At 29.2% G+C, this 16,261-nt stretch overlaps 2 protein-coding genes across 15 annotated transcripts in view; one reads left to right on the forward strand and one right to left on the reverse strand.

Moving 5' to 3' along the window:
• Positions 1 to 14,881, forward strand: part of LOC126867276 (protein lap4) — a 53,242-nt gene extending 38,361 nt beyond the window's left edge. For 2 of the 14 annotated variants that reach the window (XM_050621544.1, XM_050621550.1), the window contains 16 exons: positions 61 to 861; positions 1,723 to 1,830; positions 1,900 to 2,079; positions 2,510 to 2,539; positions 2,874 to 3,032; positions 3,104 to 3,484; positions 3,580 to 3,735; positions 7,158 to 7,601; positions 7,881 to 7,992; positions 8,072 to 8,128; positions 8,201 to 8,318; positions 9,742 to 9,847; positions 10,013 to 10,126; positions 10,214 to 10,342; positions 10,559 to 10,759; positions 11,731 to 14,881. In XM_050621544.1, the coding sequence (XP_050477501.1) occupies positions 61 to 861; positions 1,723 to 1,830; positions 1,900 to 2,079; positions 2,510 to 2,539; positions 2,874 to 3,032; positions 3,104 to 3,484; positions 3,580 to 3,735; positions 7,158 to 7,601; positions 7,881 to 7,992; positions 8,072 to 8,128; positions 8,201 to 8,318; positions 9,742 to 9,847; positions 10,013 to 10,126; positions 10,214 to 10,342; positions 10,559 to 10,759; positions 11,731 to 12,000 (3,366 nt within the window). In that variant the 3' untranslated portion in view covers positions 12,001 to 14,881. Of the gene's footprint in view, positions 1 to 60; positions 862 to 1,722; positions 1,831 to 1,899; positions 2,080 to 2,509; positions 2,540 to 2,873; positions 3,033 to 3,103; positions 3,485 to 3,579; positions 3,736 to 7,157; positions 7,602 to 7,880; positions 7,993 to 8,071; positions 8,129 to 8,200; positions 8,319 to 9,718; positions 9,848 to 10,012; positions 10,127 to 10,213; positions 10,343 to 10,558; positions 10,760 to 11,353; positions 11,500 to 11,730 lie in introns of those variants that run through there. The other 12 variants (XR_007690202.1, XR_007690203.1, XR_007690204.1 and 9 more) reach the window with 12 other exon arrangements.
• LOC126867367 (axonemal dynein light intermediate polypeptide 1) lies at positions 12,891 to 16,210 on the reverse strand. The gene is made up of 6 exons (XM_050621804.1): positions 16,045 to 16,210; positions 15,786 to 15,941; positions 15,589 to 15,721; positions 15,365 to 15,510; positions 15,092 to 15,289; positions 12,891 to 15,013 (listed from the first exon to the last, which is right to left on the reverse strand). Exons 1-6 carry the CDS (start codon positions 16,135 to 16,137, stop codon positions 14,978 to 14,980), a joined length of 762 nt encoding a protein of 253 aa, XP_050477761.1. The 5' UTR covers positions 16,138 to 16,210; the 3' UTR covers positions 12,891 to 14,977.
• Between the last annotated feature and the right edge of the window lie 51 nt (positions 16,211 to 16,261).

A 16,261-nucleotide genomic window follows, 5' to 3' on the forward strand; every position in this document is an offset into this window, starting at 1 on the left:
AAAATATTTTTTAATACAATTATAATTGTTTATCTTTCATATAATGGAATTATTTTATAGATTAATGGAGTTGAAATGAGAGGAGCCAAACATGAGCAAGCAGTTGCTTTATTAACAGGTTTGGAAAGATTCGTTCGATTAGTGGTCGAACGTGAAATTCCACTTTCGCAAGCAAATGCAGCCACAGTTGTAACACCTTCTGAAAAGTCACCACGAGTGATCGGTGCACCTAGACCATATACAGGATTATATAACGCCAATAGTTATATAGCAAATAGACCGAGTTACACCGGATATCGACGTTCTATCGATGCTGATAGGACTCTATCGCCAAGTCCTACTTCGAAAACGCCTCCGCCTATGAAAATTGAAACTACTGAGCTACCGAAAATGAATGGTGTTACAGAATCAGGAAATATTAAGAACGTTTCTTCGATATCACCAAGTCCGACAAATAGCCAACCACATCCACAACCTGCCCCCAGGCATAGCATTTCGCAACCTACAATTACACCCACGACAACTACAAGCTCAACGCCCACGTCTTCTACAGAACCTAGGTCAACCTCACCCCAGGAAGACATACAGGTACCGAAGCCTATCACCAACGAAGAATTTCAGGCCATGATACCTGCTCATTTCCTTCGTCCCCCTACTTCCTCACCATCACCAGATTCCCATCAAGGCCCTATCGTGACAGTGACAATAAAGCAGCCTGATAATCTACCTGGAGACGTCAATTTTCCTCCGGCTCCTACCACACTTGGTAAAGTTACTGAGACCATCACAAAGAGCACTCTCACCGAGACCGTCGTAACTAGGGTGACTGAAAATCAATTGGTACCACCAGTAATCATTGAGGTATGTGCTTGGTAGCTAGATGCATGGATTATGTTGCACATACATTTCGAAAAAAGTAATACAAATTGCTGAAAATATATTGTTTATCTTTTCAATTAACAAAAACCATAACGAAAAGGAAGTTTAGAAGTTTTATTTTATAATTTTTAAATATTACAATTATAATTATTTTTTCTTCGGTACTGGAATAGTTTGCACTTTTTAAATATTTTAGGTAAAAATTAAGTATTTAGTATTTGTAATGTATTAACTTATTTCCATGCTAGGATGATAATCGCAGTCCTACTAAATGTAAACATATTCCAATGCAATCAATTAATTAACTTCGGAATAATTACAATTTGAAAAATGGTGGTCAAGTGGTTTTCTTCCTCTCACGCATGTTTAATTAAGAAATAAATTATAACATCATTCGTTATTTAAAAAAGGGCAATTTAAACATTGTTATGGACATTATTTATGCATATGTACGTTTCATTTCTATGACAAGTTATATTTCATTGCATGTCTATGTATTTGAAATTGATCGTTATTGATTTGATTCAGTAAATATAATTTCTCTGTGTGTGCATTATCAAACCATACATTAAAGTATTTGGTAGGAATTGGTTGTATGAAATGTTATATTATTTTATACCTCGGGTGCTTATTCTCTGGCATGGAAATAGGTAAGTAGTATAAGCTAAATATATATTCTTTCATCAAATACCAAATTATATGCATCCTCCACTATTATGAAATTCCATCTTTCATTCTTTAATATCCAGGGCATTATATTTTTAAAATAATTAACACGTGTAATTTAAACGAAATAATGATTCTATATATTCGATGTTTTAATGATTAAATATTAATTTTTAGGACGTAATTCTTGTAAAAGAAGGATCCCTAGGATTCAGTATTATTGGCGGTACAGATCATTCGTGTACTCCATTTGGTGCAAAAGAGCCTGGAATTTTTATATCTCATGTAAGTTTTCTGATAATCTTTGTTAATATTCAGAATTTGTATAATATACATTTGTTGTGCTAATATTAGGTTGTGCCTGGTGGTATAGCTGCAAAATCTGGTAAATTGAGAATGGGTGATAGGATACTAAAGGTAAATGGTACTGATGTAACAAAAGCTACTCATCAAGAGGCTGTGATGGAACTTTTGCGACCAGGCGATCAAATAGTGCTTACTGTCCAACATGATCCACTACCAGAAAATTATCAGGTAAGCTATTTATAATTTAATTACTATCTGCTTGTTAGTTATTGCACATATATAGAGGGTTTGCTTCTTAATTACAATATAGCTTTTTCAATAAAACACGCTTATGAAAATGTAACTATAAATCACAAATTCACAATTAATGTTATCACGCTTAATTCTCAGAACTTACAATATTTTAATATTGAAGTTTGGGATCAACACTAGTCAAAATTCATAAACGCGCATACATTTAGAATACTTAAATATATACATAAAATAGTATCGCCAGTTAAATAAATAATAGAATAGAATCAGTTCATTCATTGATACTTAATGCATTATATTCACCAGTGAAATGTTTATCATTTGCAAACTGGCACTCAAGTGCTTCACTTATAACTGTTTTGTTGTGGCATTTCCTAATGCTGTTATTTATAATTTGTCCTACAAGCTGGTCGAAATAGAGTACATCCCTGTGACAGTAAGTACTCAATTAATTTGACCTGTTATTATTTTATTTTTTGATACCACGCTTTGCCCTCTGTGAAGGCTGCAAGTAAGCTCAGCACTGAATCACGAGCAATTGCTTTTCTGCCTAGGCTGAGATTATATAGAATTTAAAACTTTTTTACTTGCTTTATATGCTTTATGGTAAATTAAAAGAATTATGTAATACAACAGTCATACATTATGTATTCATAATTTTTATAAGTATATTATATTGAAAATAAAACTAAGAAATATTTTGTAACAAGTAAGCAAAGCAATATGTAAAAGATGGTAAAAGTATATTTAAAAATAATGTAATATTTTAGGAATTAGTTATTACAAAAGAACCAGGCGAAAAATTGGGCATGCACATTAAAGGAGGACTTCGAGGACAAAAAGGAAATCCCCTTGATCATACAGATGAAGGGGTGTTTATATCCAAAATCAATTCAGGTGGTGCAGCTAAAAGAGATGGAAGACTGAAGGTAAAATTTAATTCTCATTATAAGAATAAGAGTTTTATGTAATAATTTTTATACTATGTTTTTGATATTAGGTTGGAATGAGACTACTAGAAGTCAATGGGACGTCGCTGTTAGGTGCGACTCATCAGGAAGCAGTAAATATATTACGGTGTTCAGGAAACACAATTACGTTAGTAGTTTGTAAAGGATATGATAAAAGTGAAATTGAACCAGTATTGCCATTATCCGATGGTAGAGATTCTAAAGAATCTAGGTCATCCAAGGAATTGAAGGATCCTGCAACAGAAGGTACTAAATCATTATCGCAAAGTATATCTAGTTTGGATCGCGATGATGAAGAAGCAGCAACTCTCAGACAAGAGCAAGAAATGAAAGCTGAACTTGTAGCATGGGAACAAGAAGAAAGAGAACGTGCTTTGCTTGAACATAGAGAAAAATCTACCCCTGAAAAAGTAAGACCCAATATTAAAGAAATTAAACAATATAAGCAATTTTTATTAATCAATGTGATATTAACTTTAAAGTTGAATATTTTCAAATTGAACAGGTATTAGATGTAGTAAGAGCAGCTGAATCATTAGTAAGCAAATCAAGTAGTCCGGTTGACATGGTTGTACCACCAAAGTCACCAGGTGGTACAAAAGATCTCAAAACAACCACTATTGTGATGAGCAAACACACTTTAGCACCTCAAAATACAAATGTAAGTATCTTTCATGATATTAAAATAATACAAATTTTAAGTTGAAATATTACTATATCTGCATGTCTCTATAAATATAAATTAACTTGCAAGCAGTAGTTTGCTTTTATTGGTATATAATAATAATAATAGCTATAGTATTTGAATATTTAAGAATTCTTTTGTGGAATTATATTGTTTAATTTTTTTATTCAACCTTACAATCATTTTAAATATTCAATGTATATTTATAAATAATGGTGGTTCTTGCATAAATGGATGCTTAACTTTATATAACTATTACCTCTTTATTTATTTATATCCTTCTTTTACAAATAATTAAAAAATTGCTACTTTTGATTTTATGCTTCGTTTACACAAGATGCATGACTTTAATAATTCACGTTTTTATTGAGCACTATTTATTTATTTGCTCATATTATATGTACGTATACATATACATATGTTCATGGGTGCATATATTATACATGTGATTTATTAACAAAATATTCTACATTTTATTAATGGCACTGGAACAAAAGGAGAGACGTTTGAAAATTTCAATTTACAAATTAAAAAATATAGAGAGAAGTTGAAAAAATAAATAACTTTTGATCAAGAAATATTATTATGGTACAATGTGGTGTTAAAGAAAAAACGTTGCTCTTCCCCTTGTGTACATTCTTATATGGTAGCATAAGCATGGACGTTCGTTCTTACATAAACATACTTTATTTCTTCTTATTAAATACTATAGACCTATATGTTTATTTCTGCACACCTTGTGAAAAGAATAAGAAACCATAATCTAATAACAAATTACTAATTTTTATTTATCTGTAAAGAAGAAACAATATTAACTTTTTAATTTTTGTTGCCCTTCGAATGATTGTACATTTTACATAAGTTTATATGAATTTCTCAATTTGATATCAAATAGTTTTATTATTTGTCAGTACTCATACACTCATCATAAGTCTTATTACTTATTTTTAATATATGACGCATGAAATGTACATTTGTCAGTGTTCTTAGCGTCGCATGCTCTCCTGAGCGGCAAAACAAGAGATGTTTCACATGTTTGCAGACAGTGGAAGGTGATAGCGCTACTTTGGCTGCCCTCTAACAGGAGTGAGTCGTTCGACCCTCTACTCATTTTCCCTGTGTCTACGTCCATACCTCTGAATCCGCGGGACTGTGCCATAATAAAATTATTCTAAGGAATTCATGTCGTTAACTCGCATAATCATGGTGTTTATTGCGTTTCATGAGTATCACTATTGTACAATTTAACTATCGTTACTCCGTTTGTTACTGATACTGCCATTATAACATTAAGTGTAATTATTGCGAATATGCTGACTGGCTAGGTTGATTCTCTGTGATTGGTTTCTTATTTTGGTCCAAGAATGGGGTCAAGATTTTAATCATCACGAAAATGTGATATCGTCTTTAACTATAGACTCTTGTGTACATATTCATCACTCCTTCGTTCATGAATATCGGTTGAAAGATGAACATGAAAAGATACTTCTGTGATAGGTAGACAGATGTCATAGACGACAAGAACTTCCCACGTATTTACCGAATATTTTTTAGCGATATTTGTACATTGATTCTTAAACTTATTTCATAATCTATTTTGAAAGATTGGAAACGTATGTTGGACGACTACTGCAATTCATTAAGCTTAAAAAAATTAGATCAACTTCTGGGTACTGGATCAAGAATTATTGAAAGTAAGAAAAGATATAAGACAGCAAATAATTCCTGTTCCAATATGAGTGACAAGTAACAGGTGTATTATGTTTCTATAAATTTTTATAATAATATACTTGAAACTTACATCACACTGAAGACAGGCATTATTGACTTTTTCCTTAGTGATACACGACTTGATGACTGAGGAAGTAGGAGTCTATATTCTTATCTAAAAAAATAATAACTTCCAAATTATTATATTTAGGGTACTTTTGATATATTATTTTTAATGATCTTATTTGTTTAGTATTCTCTATTTATATAGTGTTAAGAAAAAATCAGTAGTTAATTTTATTGATATTTTTACAAATATTTTGGTATACTATGTAGAAAATATACTAGAACTGTCTTTTTTATTTTAAGCTAGAATATTTTACTACTACCAGAAATGTAAGCATTATTATATCGTAGAGGATAGCTTTTATGTTGTAATTCACAATTCATTTCATGTTTCATTCATTTAAAGCTGTATATCATTGAAAACAAAGATAATAATCAATGCGTGTATCACTAAATAGGGAGTGTACCCAAAAATATCAAGTTTTAATTATTTATATTACTATATAATGTACAGTTAAAGTAAAAGAAACAAAAGTGAAATACAATGTCTATTGAGACATAAAATATTATTTGATAAGGTATTTGTGCATCTAACATTTTTTTGTAAGTTATAAATGCCAGCACTCTTGGATGGTTACTTCTACAGTAAACTCATATCATTATTAAAATATAAATCAATGTACTGTATTCTACGAATGTTCTATAAATGTTATATGTTGATATAAATCTAATGGACCAGATGTTTATATATTATTACAAAGTATAAAGATAAGATAGTATTTATCTAATTATAAAAAAAGAATTATATATATATGTTAATGTTGAAGTTCCAGTTGACCGACATAAAGATGAAATACATGCAGTGCTTTATTCAAATGTATCAATGCGACAGGTTCTTCTGAAAGTGAATTGCATTTTATCCCATTAGTGCTATTAACTACAAGAGAATACATTTTTCATGTTCATATTTAGTAACGCAAAGATCACAGTTCCTGTTATTGAATTATAATTTGGGATAAAAGTTACCTAGTTATGACATTTCAGAATATCTTATGGTGCATTGGTATATATGAAAAGGTGATGGATAGAGGGTACAAATATGAGGTAACTTTATAAAGTCGATTTTAATATACTTAAAATCATTGGAAGGGTATACAAATAAAAATTATGCGCAAAGCTGCATTAATTGTTGCAATAATAGTACAATTGATATAATATTGAATGTATAGATGGTAAAAGAAGAAAAATATTGAATGAATAAGTTCAAAACTGATTCCTTTTTAATTCTAATATAGATTTTGTATGAGATGTAGTATTGGAAATAAATCTGTTTTTTGAAGTATAGTTACAAATTTTATAAAAAGTAAATTTATTAAACTCAAAGGATGCAGAAATGAGAAATGTTTTCGTATTTGATAATTTCTTATATTATGATATAAATATTACACATTTTTATTTCTTGTTAATCAATTAGTTGTCAGAAATTATTTTGTTAATCTGTTGTATATAGTTGTATATTTACATAGTGCCTAACTAATAATTTCGCGTTTTTACTGCATTCTATATTCCAGTAGAAAATTATTTTAACTTTACTAATACAAATCTTCATGTTATTTACTCAGTCACTGAGCAAAGAGAGAGATGGAACTTCAGTGGACAGTCCAACGCCCCAATCTCCGGTCTCTACTCTTACTTCATCAATGAATTTCGATCGCACTACTGCTGTCCAAAGCTTGCCCTCTCCAAAGAAAAAAAGTTCCATACCGAAACGTAGTATTACATTTGCTGATCTTCCTCCCAGTTCTAGAAAAGAACCAATTAATTATCCAACTTCAACAAATGAATATCCTTCATCTTTGCATGATAATAGATATATTTCTGATCCTCAAATTACTTCTTATAAGAAAGTCTATCAAAATCCTATCCAAAGTACTCAGTATTCATCTCGTTCCAAACTTCCTCCTACACCTTTGACTGCTCCTCCATCCATAGGAGATTATGGCACTTCAGTCCCTTTTGATAAACGACAGAACGCACGCTCTGTTGGTGGGAGTAATCAGGTTGAGGTGGGTTTTAAGAAGCATGTTTAAAAAATCTAATGCACTATCTTTCCTTGTTCTTTACCAAGAATGTTGGAGCGTTTAAATCGCAGAATTTTATTGCATAAGAATTGTAACACCCGTGTTAACAAAATTATTTGGTATTATTTAAATACAAATCAAATGCATGTAGTAGGTTCAAATGTGCATATTGAAAGTGGAATTGTTATAAAAAAGATAGATTAAAATTTATATTTTTATAAGGATTATTTTTATCAAATATTAATGTGTTATTTCAAAATACAGCTTTCACCAACACCATCACCAACACCACCTTTAGTGAAGATGTCAGTTAGCGATAAAAAGAAATTGTTTGAAAGTGCCATGGAGGAACATTTGAAACCTTCCCCTAAGCCAGGTAGATATTATTTTATATATTTATATAAACAAATTGTAAATACGATATATTATTTTTGTATTCATTATCATTTTTCTAGAAAAAGTATTCAGTTTTCTAAGTCAAGATGAAGTTGAAAAAATGAAACAAGAAGAAGGTACAGTATTCGTTAATTATATTATTAAATTCTTAATTCGTACAATTAACAAATATTATTGTGCATTTTCAGAAAAAAAGATAGCTACTCTAACGCGGGATGAATTAAAATCATGGGCTCAACTCGATGAAAACGAAGGCTTGGAAGATTTAGAGGAAACATTAGAAGATCAGGATAACCGGCGACCTAAGTAAGCTAAGTTGTACACATTCTACGCATTTGAACGTGTGATTATTAAAATTTTTTTACCTTATTATTTCTTTCTTGTTTCCACTTCATTGTGTCTGCATATTACAACAAGAAAAATAAAAGAGAATATACTGCTTAGTAAAAAATTGCATACTTTATGCATTAATGCTAAAAAATATGATGGCTATAAAATTGATGTTTTGAAATTTTTGCAGCTCTAAAAAATAATATCTAATAATCTAATTATATAATAATACAATCTCATTTCAACAAATTTTACTCGGCCATAGAATTTTTTTGCAACAATATAACTTCTTAAATAATGCCCATACAAAATATTGTAGTAATGTATTAAAAAGAACAAGAGAACAGAATTAATTTGCTTTACATAAATGAGTATTATAGCATTTTTTTCCATTGTAGTACGTATTCTGTATATGAAACTATGAAATAATGTAATTATCTTTCAGTTGTAAGATGCTAAACATATCTGTCTGTTATACGTGTATTGTACAAGACAGGCAATTATCTTTCAATTGAAAAATGATTGTGTTTATATAATTACCAAATATTTTACGAGTATTAATTGTTAGTTTAAATAGATATTCTTTATATATTTAGTAAAATTGTATTTTTATAGTAAAGTTGTAGTTTAAAAAGTACTCCGACGTTTCATACAAAATGACTGGACATCGTGTATATATCAGTATTTTTTATACCTGCGATAAATATTATATGTATATATAATTTATATCAGTGCTTTTGTTGTAGTTGTTACTTCATCATAAAGCGTGCATGCTCATTATAATTATCGTATAAATGACTTTGCTAGGGATTAGCGACTGCTTTTTTTTATAAAATAACGTGTATTTGTACATAGGCTTATGAAATTCACATTCACATTGTACATTGCAGTTCAGGTTGTGGTTGTGCTTACACAGGCATTTACTGCACATTATAATTACATGTTCCATTCTTCAATAAGACCAAATCATAAGTTTATAAAAATTATGTACATCGGAATATAATTTTCACAAAAACTTCACGCTTTAATACATTTTCTTCACACGCATTGCAAGCGCACTTCAAAGATTCCAAAGAATAATTATTATTTATCTAATGTTAATACTTGCTTCCATTTTCATCTATGTGAATGTCTTATCACCTCTTAAATCCATAATATAAAAATAATTCTTCTTTGGAATCTCTTAGCACCGATCCAATCACATTATTCGTAGATTTATAGTTGATGTGTGGTGTAGTCTAATTTTTTTGTATTGTTATCTCGTTTGTATATAAGTCGTACAATATTTTTTTAGCCTTTGTATTGAACGTTGCTTTTGTACTTCTTCTTTTAATGAATAAACATTAAAACTGTGGCACATGTATATGATTTGTCAGTGTGCATGCTCGTTACCTTGCAGTAGCCGACTGAGTTCGCGAAGTTCGATCCCCCTTCTGCAGAATCTTCCAAGCAGTGTAAGGACAGCAAAAGCAGAACGTCGCTTGAAAGAGAGACTGATACAGGAGGTATTACTTTTTAAATATATTTTTATCATTCAAATTCCTCATTTATCATAATTAAATATTCCAAATTGTTCTGTATTTTAAATAATTTTGTTGAGACACTAATGTTTAAAATGATTTAATACGGATATAATATTTATGTTTCTTATTCAATTTTTTATTGCATAGGGTATAATTTCTGATGAAGATGAAGAAAGTCATTTGAGTCCTGCTGAACAAAGAGCACTAAGGGCAGAGAAGCGTGCAGCATGGAGACAAGCACGTTTAAAATCTCTGGAACAGGTAATTATAATGCTCTTTTTCACACCTGAAAAATTCATATATTAAATAGTATTTACATTTATTCGCATGTTAAATGGTTATATTCAGGATGCTATTCAAGCACAGATGGTAATTAAGAAAATGAGTGAAATGATGGATACTACAAATAAGGCAGATCCTACGCAGGATTCTACAGATGCTGTTACTGTTGTTCCTGAAACAGAAAAGACAGCCGATGTAAGCATTTGTAATGTACCTTTGCTCTAGTCATACCACCAGCAAACTAAAACAATGAACATAATCTAACGATGTGTTTAAAACAGATTAACCAGCATTTATTTATTGTACTACTAATTACTTTTTTGCTCGCCAGTAGTTCTAACTTAGTGTTCGTACATTTACAATGTTATGTTAACTACAGTGGTACCCCCTTTGTCTGTCTTACTATCATAGTTCACTACGTTACGGCCGTCTAGTGCAGATTTCCCCAAACTTGCTGTACGCAGCAAGGTGGGTCCCCCTAAAGAGATACGCGAATCCGAGAAAGTAGTGGACGAGAAGGTCACTCGACGTACCGAGGAATACGTGGATGAGGTGACGGGTGAACGGCGTGTCCGTACAGTTGAATACGTCGAGAAGCTCATTGAGCGACAGGTATTATAAATTCTAGAGTTTGCACAAAATTTAAGCACCGAATATTATCTGTTCACATCATCGATTCGAGACGTGTTTTAAGTGAAGTTCAATTTTTTAACTGTTGTACTGGAACTTCAATATGGCATTGGCATTTAATTGATGAATGAAAAAGTACCAATATAATATTGTTATGGAAGCTTATACTGTAACTAATTAAAATTATTGGAAAATTACTATGGTGTGTAATATAATTACAATTCGAAGTTTTAGTACAAGCAATGACATAATAAAAAGAAGTTCAAAAATCAAATTAAAATATGGCAGATCATGATTTGTTGGGGCACTATGTTAATGCTCCAATTAACATAATTAGGAAAAGGTGATATTCATAAAAGTTTGAAGGGAAAAGGGAAATAAAGTAGTATTTTTTTAGAGAGAAAGAGAGAATATGTGTTGCTTGTGAACTGTGTCTTATTTGTGTGTGTGCGCTCATATATTTATAATTTTAGAATAATCATGTGTGTGTATATGCATGCTGCTTTAAAAAATATTTTGCTTTAATGCACAAGAACCCAATGGAAATGGTTCAATGGTTGTATTTGTTGTTCCAAGAATCCAGCACTGACCATGGAAGTGCAACCTGCACCACCTTGAGCAATTGATTTCATTTCTACTGATCACTAACAAACTCTTCTCGTACTATTGGTAATGCTACTATTGATCTTTCTTATCCACTACTTACTTAAGCATGTATAAAGGTATTTTCTTTTCAAATAATATTTTACTATAATTATTTTGGTGGTATTGCTATATATCAAGTACTACTACTGTAAAAATGTTATAAGTTTCATCCGATTCTATAATATATTTTTTTTGTCGTACGTTATATGTCGTACGTTTATCGTAATTAAATTAATAATTACACGTATCAATGCAGAAATTTCTCTGGTCTACTTCAGCATTTGCAATGTATATATTTATGTAATTAGGTTGAAACTCTACGAGAAAAAATTATATCATTGGAACTAAGTAATGCAGAAGATGAAGTAGAAAGTATTATCGGAACAGGAGCAAGCGATGCTGAAAGCGAAAGTGAAGAAATTACTGGACAGCCTTCTAATGTGAATACCATGCAAGAGAAAACTGAAACAATTATACCTACAAGTGCCACTGAAGATGCCGCTCCTAAAATAAGTGCAAATACTATTCTTGTTTCAAAGAAAAAGAAACGAAAACGTTCGAAAAAAGGTCGTCATTGACCTCAGATAAAAATGTTGGTGCAAAATGAAGAAAGACATATGGAAGAACGATTGTGAAATATTTTCTTTTTTTTATTATATCATTGTGAAAGTGTGTTCTAATAATGCATACTTTGCATTACATCAATCTACTTCATGCATTTCAGAATTCAAATCCTTACTATATTGGTGCATATAATATTTAAAAGATTCCTCATTGCGTGCTGCTTTTTTTGAAGCACACATATATATACATAATACATAAAATATAATTTCATATTCACTATTTAACATAACTGATTAGGTATATTCAGAATTATGTTTATTTCTTTCATAGATCGTGCTATGTTTCTAATATTAACATAGTGAAATAATGCATGTGTGATTAGTATTATCGCATCATATTTTTATCTGGATTGGTGCAACATAGTAATTGTAACTAGCGCAATCGATTTCCTTATTTCTTTATACATCATAGAATTTGTATTTTATACTTGTTTCATAAGATTTGTCTCCTGCGTAATACCGATAAAAAGTATTTTAATGGTGAAAAAATTAGAATATAATATCAAAGTAGTATTTTTACAGTCAGTACTATGATCATATACCCTATGAAATATATTTACTGAAATCGGTTTATACGAAAAATTCATGTGATTCAATATTCGTTGTTCTATATAAAATGATACACATTCCTTTTTGCAATTTTTGTTTTGTTTCGTAGATTAAATAATATATTTTAATATAAGCAATTCCTCAATTTAAATAGGAACACAGGAGCAGTATTTTTGGTCACTGAAACGAACAATATACAAATGAAAAGATTTTAATCAAATTGTAATAAACAATTGGTTTTCAGACATATGTAAAATATGTTATTAGTTAGCTTAAAAATGAAAAATAACGTAAACTACAGCTATTTGTTGTGGTTTGTAAAGTATTTTATTTATTTTCCTTTAGTGATAAGTATATTAATATATATGTTATGTAAAATTGTTTTGATATACTTTAAGATTCATTTTAAAAAGCACATATATTTAATCTCATTGTTAAATATCGACATAGTTTTTGATCATTCATCATTAGGAAGAAATTTATTTAAAGTTTATTATCCATTCTAATGTCAAAGTTGCCACTAAAATGTAATAAATACCAAGTATTAAATTTTTTAATTGTTTAAAATATATTATTACTATACATATTCATGATTTCGTTCTTTTAAAAATTTTGTTGTTTTAATTTATTTATACTAACGATAGCTATATTTTATCGTTAACATATTTTATTTCACAATATATTCAATAATTTCATGATTAAACAATGTTCTCGCATATTCAAAAGTACACAAAAAGAGTTAGCCAATATGTAACAAATAGATGTAAAAATAGCGGAGATTTGAAGCAAGATTAAAATCTTAACTTTATTAAAAGAATAAAATGTCGACTACAATTGAAGAAGCGGAATATATAAAATATATGCTGTTTCTTTATCGCTGACTATAACAGTACCTTCTAATAAATATGTATGTGTGAGATTACAAAAAATATAATTTCTATATAAAAACTTCTATGATAATGTTAAATACTTTGTAGGTATATTATCTGGTAATATAAACCAATAATATTTGTAATCTCATATAGTTCAAAATATTTACCTATGTTGAAATTGCAACATATACAGGTAAAAAAAATTGAAAATCATAATAGTTTTACTATTTGTGTTTTAGATATAACTTTTTGTATTCTTCATATGTTTGCAATAGTAAGATGATTCATCTTAAATATAAAAATATCATTTTATATAGATCATATACATTCTTCAGTGAAACAGACCATATTATTAGTATTAAGATCTTTGCAAATTATACATATAAAATTAAATATGTAGCATAAGTAAACATTAATTGAGACAAGTATACTATTAACTGCGGTGTAAAGTGCGATTAAAGGAGCGGGACCAATTTATTAAATTATTCATAAGATTGTAAAAAAAAAATATATGCAAAATATTTTTTTTCCAAATAACTGTTATATATAGTTTAATGCCTATTGTCAGCATTATAATTGGTCTTGGCATAATCTTCTGGAATTGTATGAAAATTATAATGTGCCAACATTAACTATATCTTTATAACGGTTTAAAGTGTAAACACTTTTCAAATAGGATTTGAAACCTTTTTGTAATATTACGAGTAGCATAATATGTAGAAAACATTGTAATAATTATAGTGTTAAATATCGTATAAAATATTTTATCGTATAAAATAATTACTTTTAACAAATTATAAAATTTTATTAAAACAGTTCTCTGAAATTAAATTCATAACTAAATTAATTAGAATGTGAATTTTTTAAAAATCCCACCATTTTTTAACACTATAACATGTTGACAAATCATATCATGTTATGAACTTGTATTATCCTTAATTATAAATGATAAACTTACAGTTGGAAACTCCTATTTTAGAAGTACTTTACATCGACGTTAAATCCAATAATAGGCATAATTTGTATGTACTTTTGGAATCTTTGTATTTGTCTTTACTTTAATAATTAATTATAAAAAGAAATATTACATTCTGCCACGTATATTTTATATTTTGATAATACAGTATATCTGGTTATATTGAATAATAAACTGAAGCTGCTAATTTATATAAATAATAAAGTTTAAAAAATGTATTTTATACAATATGACAAAAAACATTTCATACAACTATTACCATAATATTTGTGGTACTACTATATGTTGACAAATTAAAAATGTATTTATTTATCTATGTTTTCTATTGAACAACATTTATACGTCTTACAATGTTCAACAGATTTGTAAACGAAAGATATATGTAAGTGCAAATTAATTCAAGAAATAAGAAAATAAATAAAATATCTTAACGTTTTTATATTGGCCTTATTACGAAATTAAAATAAATGGAATTGAAAGTATTCATAAAAAATAATGTATCTTCTTTTATCGTGCATTATCATTTATGCTTATTTTATCTCTTTGGCGCAATAATTCCCTCTAACTGTGCCTGAAATAAAAATAATGCTAAGCAATGAAATTTTTACAGTTGTCTAGGATTCATATAAAAATTGTATATAAATATTACTTTCAGTTGCTGATTTGTCTTTTTCAAAAATTGTATTTCTTCCATGTGCTTTTTTTCTTCAGCTTCCCGTAGTTCAGCTGCCCTCCTTTCAGCCTGTTCAGATTTCTGTTTTAATTCAATAACTGTTTTTTCTAATTCAGCCTTCTGTAATTGTAGCTCATCTGCAGCAGCAATTAAATCTTCTTTTCCTTGTTCAGCCTTTAAAAATCATGTTGAAATTATAACATTTCTTAATGTACATCTTCTTGTATATTAAAAAAAAACAGTACATACTTGTAAAGCTTTACGCATACCAAAAGCAATACTGCTTTGATACAAAGTTTGGTATGCAGCTAATGTCATCTTAAGTTCGTCTCGGATTCTAAGTAAAAGTAATCCACGTTCTGCACAGTTTATTGTCACCTGGCGTATTATTTCATCTATTAAACAGTATTATTAAACAATTATAATTTTAATAATATGATACTCAAAATTAACGTCCAATTAAAGACTTTTACCAAAACATTGCGTATAAAGTTCTCTACGTACTGGACAAATGCCAGTTTCTCTTGCTTGTCTTTGTTGCAATTTCATGTCTAGATGTTCTTGTAAATTAATAACATCTAGTCTTGTTGCTGGTATACTTGATATCTGATATGAAATAACATATTACAAATTGTAGTACATTATTTATCAAAACATAAAAATACCATACTTTTTGAGTCCAAACTTGACCATCCTCTTCCCATTGTTTGGGTGGCAAAATTCTATTGAGAATTTCAGAAGTTTCATGTCTTGTATCAAGCGTAGGAATAGTGGTTTCAACTTTACAGATTGTTACTCCGATTTTGGGTGCTTGTTCTTTAGGTGCCTATTGTAATAAGAAATGTTGGATGATTTTTAATAAATTATAGATATAACTAGTTTGATAATAGTAAGAAAAATGGTATTTGCTTTATTGGTGAACATTATACCTTTTCTGGACGGACTGTAACTAAGACTGGATTATCGTATTTAACCAAAGTATCCATAGTAGGAATAGTGCGATCTTTTATTGCCGTTGCCATTATATTACTGATTTATCCGGGCTTTATTCGTTAATAATCAATATATTCCAAAGAAAGAAATCGTTTACAGGCATTTATAACTATTTAATTGTTTATTTCCACTATAAAGCGAGTTTGAATCTAT

This window comes from Bombus huntii, chromosome 7 (assembly GCF_024542735.1).
Source record: "Bombus huntii isolate Logan2020A chromosome 7, iyBomHunt1.1, whole genome shotgun sequence".
Classification (NCBI taxonomy): Eukaryota; Metazoa; Arthropoda; class Insecta; order Hymenoptera; family Apidae; genus Bombus; species Bombus huntii.